The sequence below is a fragment of the Salvia miltiorrhiza genome, chromosome 8 (assembly GCF_028751815.1).
Source record: "Salvia miltiorrhiza cultivar Shanhuang (shh) chromosome 8, IMPLAD_Smil_shh, whole genome shotgun sequence".
NCBI classification, from domain to species: Eukaryota; Viridiplantae; Streptophyta; class Magnoliopsida; order Lamiales; family Lamiaceae; genus Salvia; species Salvia miltiorrhiza.
The window spans coordinates 9,175,628-9,184,996 of NC_080394.1; the positions used below are offsets into that span (position 1 = coordinate 9,175,628).

Below are 9,369 nucleotides of genomic sequence, written 5' to 3' on the forward strand. Positions count from 1 at the left end.
CCTATCTCTATCTTGGTTTCCTTAAGTTCTAACCCTAAATTTCGAAATTGTGATGAAGATATTTCAACGATTTTGTTTTTTGAGTGTTTGGATCTGTTTTTCTCTATATTTATTGCCATGCAATCACATCATCTTCATCACTCTTCATCATCATCTTTGTTTGACGTAGAGAACCTTTGAACTTCTCAAGTTGTTTTTAGTGTTGCGGAAGATGCTATGGTCACAGTACCTGTGGCAGATCTTCGATCGATCTTGCAACGCGTCAACGATATGGAACTCTATCATTTGAAAGCAAAGAAGAACTTTGTCGAGTTTCTTTCTTCCCAAAAAGGGGGAGTAGATGATGCTGCAGCAGATGCAGAGGAAGCAAGAGAACAGGCAAAATGACCACATCAAGAGATCTTTAGAGGAGACAGGGGGAGTTTGTTGGCAGTTGGTTTTTGATGAACCTTCTGTTTGTTTTTGGTGACTTGATGTTGTTTTCTGAACTCTCTAATCGGTTTTTCCTAATCGGTTTTACCTTGTGTTCCCTGCATGTTTAGACAACTGCTGTGTTAGTAATTGCTTGTGCAGGGGGAGCTCGAAGAAAGGGGGAGATCTTGTTTGGTTTTGTGAAGAAAGGCAAAAAGGGGGAGTTTGTTAGTGTGCGTTAACGTGTGTGTTATGCTCACATGTACTCCAACATTATCGTTTTTGTTTTGCGCTTTCTTCACCGTTGTTTTGCAGAGAGTATGTATGCAGGGGGAGTTTACAGCAATGGGGAGTGTATGTGTTTTGTGAAGAAAGGCAAAAAGGGGGAGTTTGTTGGAGTTATTTTTCTAACTCAAAATTAAACTCACAAATGATTTATTATTGTTTTGCTCTTTCTTCACGTCTTTGATTGATAGGAAACTGACCTAGTCAAGACTTGAGATTTGAAGCTGTAAACGAAGGTATTAAGGGGAAGAGTTTCAGTTGCTAAAAAGGAGGAAGTGGAGATAAAGAGAGAGAAAAGAGAGGAGCTTGTTGGCAGCTCCTAAAATCAACGGAGAGGTGGACTAAATCCAACAACTATCAAACGGCCACTTCATCCATGATCAAAGCCACGACTTCAAGCCTTGGGAAGCAAGATTGAGATGCCTATATATACCAAGGAGAAGTCTCAGTTCAGATTACGAAGTTTGAAGATCAAAATCGAGTCATTTGAGTGATCTGTGTACGAATGCTGTTTAGAGTGTTAGGATAACATTGTTTATAGCATTCATTGATTTCGTCGGATTTCGGAGTATAGCTCTTGAATCCAGTTTCTGTTTGTTAATGAGAGTGTCTAGTGTTCAAATACCTAGAGTCTTGTAAAGGTATTGAACGTGAGTGTTCATTCTCCATTTAGTCATTTTGCCATAAGGCGTCTTCAAGTTATAATTTATAACTTGAAGAATTTTTCCATCTCTTTGTGTCTTCCATCTTTATTTCCGCTGCAATATTTCTCTGTGTGCACTGGTGTGCTGCCCTAACACAGTGCTTAACATCAAAGTATGAAGGAAGCAACACTTTCAGAAGCCATCACCTTTTAAGTTAATTATGTATCATACGTACACATTATTGGATTCTGGCTCAAAAATGATACTCATAATCATTCATTAGTACAAGTTGTCAACTTTGGGTTGAGGTTCCAGGCTAATAGGCAAGGCCAGTCATGCGCCTAGGTTAGAAGTAAGGGTGTGCAAAATCGAGCCAATCAAAAAAATCAATCGAAAATAGGCTGAATTGATCAATTTTTTTTGCTATGCATGGTCGGTCGACTCAGTCCATTTTTTCTAGAAATTACGAATTTTTTGGCCAGTTCAGTTTTCCCAAATTTGATCGGTCGAAAACATTTTTGACCCGACCGATATATATCTATTAGTAATATATATTTTTTTATTTCCTAAAGCTAAGTTCCTACTGTCCTACATCCTAACAGGCTAATTCTAATTTCATAATCATCTCACTTCTCTCTCACTCTATGCGGCGCCTCCTCCCACCTCAAACCAAAACTTGCCTCCCCCACCCCCAGGCCCCATTTTAGACCGACGAGACCTCCGGCGAGACGCGCTCCATTCCCGACCAACGAGCCTTCCTCCACGCCGCCGCCTCACCTCCACACCACTATGAACTGCTGTTGCTAGCTACTCCATTAATTCATCCCCCTCTTTCACCTGCACATCCATCGCCAAACACGCATTTTCCTTCGACACCACCGACTTCTGTTGTTGCTTCTCCTCGCCTCCAGCTGTTGCTTCTTCGAGCGCGACGTCGTGCTGTCCTCCACCAGTTCATTCAACTATTCGACTTGGTTTGGTCGGTCGAAAACCGATTATTTCGACAGTTCGGTGTTCGATCGGCTGGTCTCCAAACGTCGGCCGATTAGGCCCTTAAATCCTCCAAATCGGCGGTCGGTCGGTTTGTGTTTTTTGGTCGATCGGTTGGAGCGACCGATGCACAACCCTAGTTAGGAGTGTGACCATCTAAGGCCCGCGGACAATAGACTAAAAATATTATACTTTGTCCGTTCACGATAAGTGTAGTGCAAATGAGAGGACGTAAGTCTCAATAAAATATGAGAGATGTGTATTAAGCTAAAAAAGGGGTCACCAAAGTTGATTTGTTAGATAATTAAGTGTCAAATGACCATTGAATAAATAAAGAGTTCTTTGTGCGGATCTGTTAATCAAATATATAACCGATTTACGAAGATTGTTAGGAAAAATATATTTTATGTTTTTCTTTATTTTCAACTTTTAATCTTTTTCTTATCACCAGATGTTCTCGGGATAAACTTAGAGGTGGCCACGATTCTGGTTCCGGTACGAACCAGAATTGAATCAGCAGTTCCATAGTTCCGGAATTCGGAACCGAAACTGAACCATGAAAGCTCCCTCATGATTTCGGTTCGAACTGTGAACCGACGGTGTCGGTTCCGAACCGGCAGTTCAGGGTTCCAAAATATGGAACCGTTTTTTTAATATTTTTTTTATGTTTTAAAGTGTTGGTTTGAAGTTTATAAAATGTACATAATGTTGAATTACTTATTTAGGTTGTAAAATGGTTAAAATTTAGTATGAATTAGATGTGGGAATGCGAGTTGACCATTTTATTTAGATTGTAAAGGGTTGAAGTTTACTATAAATTCTATGTGGAAATAAGAATTTGAGATAGATAAAAGTAAATGATATAAAAGATGCACATAAACTTATAGTTTTTCAATGCCCATGATTCCCACATCGAATTTTTACTAAATTTCAATCATTTACAACCTAAATAAAATGGTCAATCCTCATTTCTTATCCTCACATCTAATGTAATTCATACGAAAATTTCAACCATTTATAACCTAAATAAATGGTTCAACATTCTTTACATTTGATACAACATTTCAAAATATAGTAATTTAAAAAAAAAAAAAATGAACGGTTCACGGTAGACCACGGTTCTGATTCCGGAACTGTTGACTTCGATTCGGTTCGACGATTCGATTTTTGGTTTCATTTTTTTGGGCATCTCAAGATAAACTAAGGCCCATAAAGTATCAGTACCGAGGCTAATAATAAGCCCATCACATCTCCTTAATTAATTAGCTGGCATGAAACTTTGTTTGCATAATTGAGACACGCTTAAGTAGTAGATGGGAGTTTCGTTCGTCACAAACAAAAAAGGAAGTTCTAAATGTGAGAAACAATTATGAAAGGGTAATTATATATTACCAACATTTGATTTCATTAGTACATATTGTTGGGGTGTTTATATAATAAACTTAAACTAAGGGACTCACAGTCTGTATGGTTGATAATTTGAGAACTTATATGCAAAAGCTGGTGGAGTTAATTATACTTCCTTCGTCCATCAAAAATAGTCCTAAAAGAGGATGACACGAGTTTTAATGAAAATGATTTAGTTTATTGTAAGTGGAGAAAATGTCACACTTAAAAGGTAGTGTTAATAATACTAATTAATTGAATTGTGAGTGGAGAAATGAGTCCACTATATGATAAAAAGTTTCTAAAAGTGGAAATAGACTAATTTTTGTGGACATTCCAAAATGACAAAAATGAACTATTTTTTGTAGACGGATGAAGTATTATTTTGGATGTGGTCTTTGGGAGGTGATCTTGGCCGTTACTTATTGGATTGTCAAGAATCAAGATCATTCTTAGTCAGTTTATATGCTAGTTTGTTCAGTTTAGATGGGTACTGATTATTCTATTTTCTTGAGTGAAAGAGATCAGTTAGTAAAGAGAGAGAAAAAAGAATCGAGTGTATGTGTTGTGGTTGTGAATTCTTGGTGAGACGATTTCTTGCTCTTTTCTCGATCGATTCTTTTTGTAATTCTTCATTTTGTGACACAATAATAAATTTCTTATTAATCTTTCCATGGATATATGTGCTCATCGTTCATGCAAAGTAGGGTTAAAACACTTTAATTTGTTCCGTTGTTATTGCTGCGTTATTGCAAATTGTTTGTGTGAGTATTGATTGGTGATATCAACTCCAATTCATTGGTACAATATTTAATTGTGAATTGACCGGTATTCATGAAGAAATTAAGCACGACTTTAAAATAAAGAATTGGAGTTATATCAAATTAATCATATTATCCACAATTTATTTCTCCATAGTTAGAGCCACACATGTTCAAATTTGGCTAATTATGGGTTAGGAGGCTCTAGAACATTAAGGCCCCGAGTTTTAATTAAGTTCACCAAATATGAAAATCGTGCCCTATTTGAAGTTAATTATGTCATATAATTCAGACTGACTATATATAATGTCGCACGTGAAGTCACCCAATCAAAATATTAAACTAATTGGTCGGTCACATATAATTACATGCATCTCGGGAATCTCTTAACCACGACTTAAATATTACTATAGATTATGAGATTTTAGTCCCAAACTTGCTCCACTTTGCATTTCAAGGTACAATTATTGTTGCTATCGTCACCTTTTTGATAAAGTTAGGAAATAATTGTTTTGGTTGCTTAATCATTTACTTACCAAGTCAAGATACAAAATGGAATCGCCTAATTATTGTTTATTTAGTTGATTCGGTACTTGATTTAAATGTGTTACCAACTTTTTGCTCATCCGAATAATTGAGCCGAGAGCACAGGAACTCCAAAAGAAGAAGCAGCTCATTCTATATACTAAGCTTTAATACTAATCAGTACACCCTTTCGTGCGATGCACGACGAGCATTGAAACTAAACGATATGTTTAACAATAAATAAATATAAATATAAATATTAATTAAAATTAAAATATAAGAAAATGTAAATATATTTTAAAAATAAAATAAAATAATCCACATCAATTACTCAATAAAAATCCGAATTTGAAAATGTAAATTATGAACTTTATATAAAGTGTAATGATAATTATGGTATATTAAACAATTGAAAATTATTTAATAATAAAAAATACCATTAAAATTAATTAATTAAATATTATATTTAATTTTTTTATTAGATTAAAGAGTTCTGAAATGAACCAATATAATTTCCTACACCTTATTTTAATTTAAAGATATTTATAATTAAAAATTATGTAAAAGTCAATTGTATAACATTTAATTTTAGATTTTCAAATACAACTAATATGAAATGAATTGTTAAGCAATTCAAACATATGGAAACAATTAAATGCACTATAATTGGTATCTATGTACAATAAACACAATTTATAAATAACACAAAAAGAAACTATAAATACCTGATAACAAAATTAAAGCATGAAAATAGTGAAAAAAAATAAAACAGAAACTCATAATAAGAAAATAGTGCAAATAATTCCAAGCTTGCATAATTCTTAAAAAAAAAAAAAAGCAAAAAAAGAAGAAGCCAAGCTTGCATAATGAACTCTGCATATTTATGCTTCCATGATTTCACAGAACACTCCCAGTGAATAACAAAAAGAAAATAAAATTGAAAATTTAACTTATTTAAGAAAACTAACTTCTAGTATAAAATAAGAGGGAAGAAAGAGAAAAAAAAATGCTTACTTTAAATTTGCATATTCTGTTTAATTTAAATCCATTTTTATATATTGTATATCAAATTAGTGACGATCTTTAATTTGATACACTTATGAATTCTTTTACTATTAATCAAATTGCACAATTTTTAGAAATAAAAATTCTAAAAGTGAAAAAAAAAAGCTAAAAAGAGAGAGAGAATTAATTAAAGTGGAAAATCGCACGGAAGAGAAAAAAAATAATTAAAAAAATAAAGAGAGAAATTTGGTCAAATTCAACCGAAAAAAAATGAAAATATTACTAGTATTTTACTGATGCACGTCCTTTTGAAATAAAACTAAATCAGTGATGTAAAATCACTGATTTCCATGTAAATTTTATCACATCTAAATACTTTCTCCGTCACATTACAAATACTTTCATTACTTTTGGGCACGGTGATTAAGAAATGTGTAATTAATAAAGAAAGTGGATTGGTAAAAAAATATTTAAAATATATTGCTAAAAATGAAATGAAGCATTTGTAATGAAAGATTCCATAATGAAAAGTAGGACACTTGTAATGAAGCGGAGAGAGTATTTATTAATAATTGACAAAAAAAAAAAAAACAATATCCATTAGAAACCAGAATATGAATAATCAACCCTCTTCAGAAACATCCTTTATGCATCTTTCTAATAGTATTCAACAAGCAAAACTTTGTCGGCTTTTTAAAATGAAATGAGAGTCAAATAAAGCATATTCAAATAGTAGTATATTTGTAACAATAACAGGCACACATTTTCAAGCATACAAATATACATTCGGTCTGCATCAATCAGATACGACCTGCACGCAGGCGCACACACACCACACAAACACAATTAATACAACCACAAAACATGGCAAATTGGCAATAAGTCTACTCGCGTGAGAAAACAAGTTTCTGGTGGTTAGTGCAAATACACATCTAAAGTAGAAAATTATGCAGAAAAAAACATAGACTAGTTGACTTTGACTAGTAAGATTCTTGGATTTTTTATGGAAACGCCAAGGATAACATTGTGTAGAAAAACAATAATACTTCAATTTCATGTCTGGACATCGCAAACCACATATATCTAAATCGCAAATTCTAACAATAGATGGAAACAATATCAAAGATCCTCCAAACAGTAACAAAATTGCTATTCCAGAACCAGAAAAGTTAAACTTTAATGGCATACTTTCTTAATGGGAAATACATCTCTTTCTTTTTCTGCTTTTCTGTCTTCAAAGACGCCTACAAAAGAGAACAGAACAAAATGCAACAGTGTGTAAGAACAGGAAGGACCAACAAAAAAGAACTACTGCAAGCATAAGAACTTCAGCCAAATTCGCTAATGCATACATATAACGTTCTAGCGAAGATGCAACCTTGGCTATATCGGTTGGCCATCTAACTAAAGCAATAAAAGAGATGTCCCAATTGAAAACCACAATAATCATTCTAAGAATTCCTTGCAATAAGGAAACCACCATGGCCCACCTAAGAAGAATGCATTTTATCCAAACCGTAATCTTTAGAGTTAACGAGGAATTTTCGGCGGCATTTTAAAGCCAGTTGCAACTGACAATATATAAATAAGAGTATAAAGAGTTTTTTGGATAACAAAGACGCAAGCATTTGGATAACATAAGATAAAAAGAACAGAGCTACTAACTCTTATATGACGTCCTTGTAATCAGCAGTCAGCACACATGACTATAGAAACAATTCTAGCATTACTTCATAAGGGCGAAACTAAAGGGTTGTCACGCCATCAGCTCTTACAAATCAAGGGAAACAGATGGAAAAATGAACCTTACAGATGGAGTATATGGAATATATTGGCAAGGAATAGCTAAATAAACAAAAAGTCTATCAGTCAAACTGAACAGAATGAAATAATTCGATTCATAATTTTTCTCATTATTATACTATAACAGCCAAAGCTATGCAATTAATTGATGGTACCGTAGGCAAAAATGAAACAAATCCTCATGATTTGTAACGAATAGTTTATTTCAATGCAGAAGACGAACAAAACTCAGTACAGAACATCAAACTGAAAACATATCCGGTAATATTGCTGTTTTTTATGCAGCATGGAAATTCTTGTTGATTTGCAATTTTATACAAGTTCTTTAGGTAAATATGTTGTAAAATACTTGTAAATAAGCATTATATGAGTTCCACAATGTTCAGTTTAACAGAAATTATAACGACTGATATTTTACTATGGTTAGAGGGTGAATAGATATCAATAATGGCTAACATTAGGGATGTACTTGTACCTTGAAAAACTTAAAGGGCTTACTTGTACCTTAATATATACATAAAATATTTATATCCCAAGCCATATTCACATTACTAAAATTACACATAGAGCCATGCTGCATTTTGAACATCCAAAATAAAAAAGCTACATTGCAAAAAACGGTTTAACAAACACTAACTTAACTAATAACTATTAGGTAAATACCAACAATCCAACATTGAGACGATTAATTTAGCAGAACCTTCACAGAATTGTAAAAGTAAAGATTGAAAAAGGGTATACCTGGTGTTTGGTCAGACGGCGGCGGATGGCGCGAGTTTTCTTAGGGCGGAGATCGAGCGGCAGATACTTCTTATTCTTGTAAGCTTCTCTGAGGGCGGTTTTTTGCTTCTGCGAAATGACGGTGAGTACCTGTGCAATAGACAGCCTCACAACCTTGATCTTCGACAGCTTGTTGGGGGCACCACCGGTCACCTTCGCCACCCGCAGCAGCGCCAACTCCGCCTTCAAATCCTTCAGCTGCGCCAACAGATCCACCTTGCTCTTCTGCCTCAACTCGTGCACCTTAATTCTCGCTGCATTGAACCAAACAGACAATAAAAATGTATCAATTGATAGAAAATCAATATTTGTTTGCCGAAACAGATAATTTCCCATACGGTCATACCCATTTCGCGTTCGTCTCTAGGGGATTGGGGTTTAGGGTTTGCTGGTGCAGGAGAGCGGGCAACGGGGAGAAAACTGCCAAATCGTAAAACCATATATTTATGTCGGATTTGGGCTTAGGGTTATTTTGATTATTGTAATAATTGGGCTTACAGATTGATAGGAGAGCTATACGTTTGGGCTAAATTATATACAAACAAAACTTTTACAAAGAAAGCCCAATGCTACCTTATGACAATAAAAAAACCCATGATTTAAAATCTGTTACATATATATGCACAGTTTTGGTAATTTTAAAGGGGTTATTGCCAGAAAATATTCATAGTTTGCCAATTTTTTAGTTTATAACATGACCTTATAATTTGGCCAGAAAATACATCAATTTTTAATTTAATCGTAATTATAACATGACTTTATAATCTGACCAGAAAATA

The 9,369-nt window shown here is 34.1% G+C and overlaps 1 protein-coding gene across 1 annotated transcript; it reads right to left on the bottom strand.

Moving 5' to 3' along the window:
* Positions 1-6,982: 6,982 nt before the first annotated feature.
* LOC131000740 (60S ribosomal protein L35-like) lies at positions 6,983-9,128 on the bottom strand. Its single transcript, XM_057926790.1, has 3 exons — positions 8,937-9,128; positions 8,552-8,844; positions 6,983-7,251 (listed from the first exon to the last, which is right to left on the bottom strand). Exons 1-3 carry the CDS (start codon positions 9,028-9,030, stop codon positions 7,177-7,179), a joined length of 462 nt encoding a protein of 153 aa, XP_057782773.1. The 5' UTR covers positions 9,031-9,128; the 3' UTR covers positions 6,983-7,176.
* Positions 9,129-9,369: the final 241 nt, after the last annotated feature.

Coding starts and splice junctions, on each gene's coding strand:
- LOC131000740 (XM_057926790.1), bottom strand. CDS start 9,030: ATGGTTTTACGATTTGGCAGTTTTCTCCCCGTTGCCCGCTCTCCTGCA. Junction 8,845..8,936: donor TAGAGACGAACGCGAAATGG/GTATGACCGTAT, acceptor GGTTCAATGCAG/CGAGAATTAAGGTGCACGAG. Junction 7,252..8,551: donor GCCGTCTGACCAAACACCAG/GTATACCCTTTT, acceptor TCTCTTTTGTAG/GCGTCTTTGAAGACAGAAAA.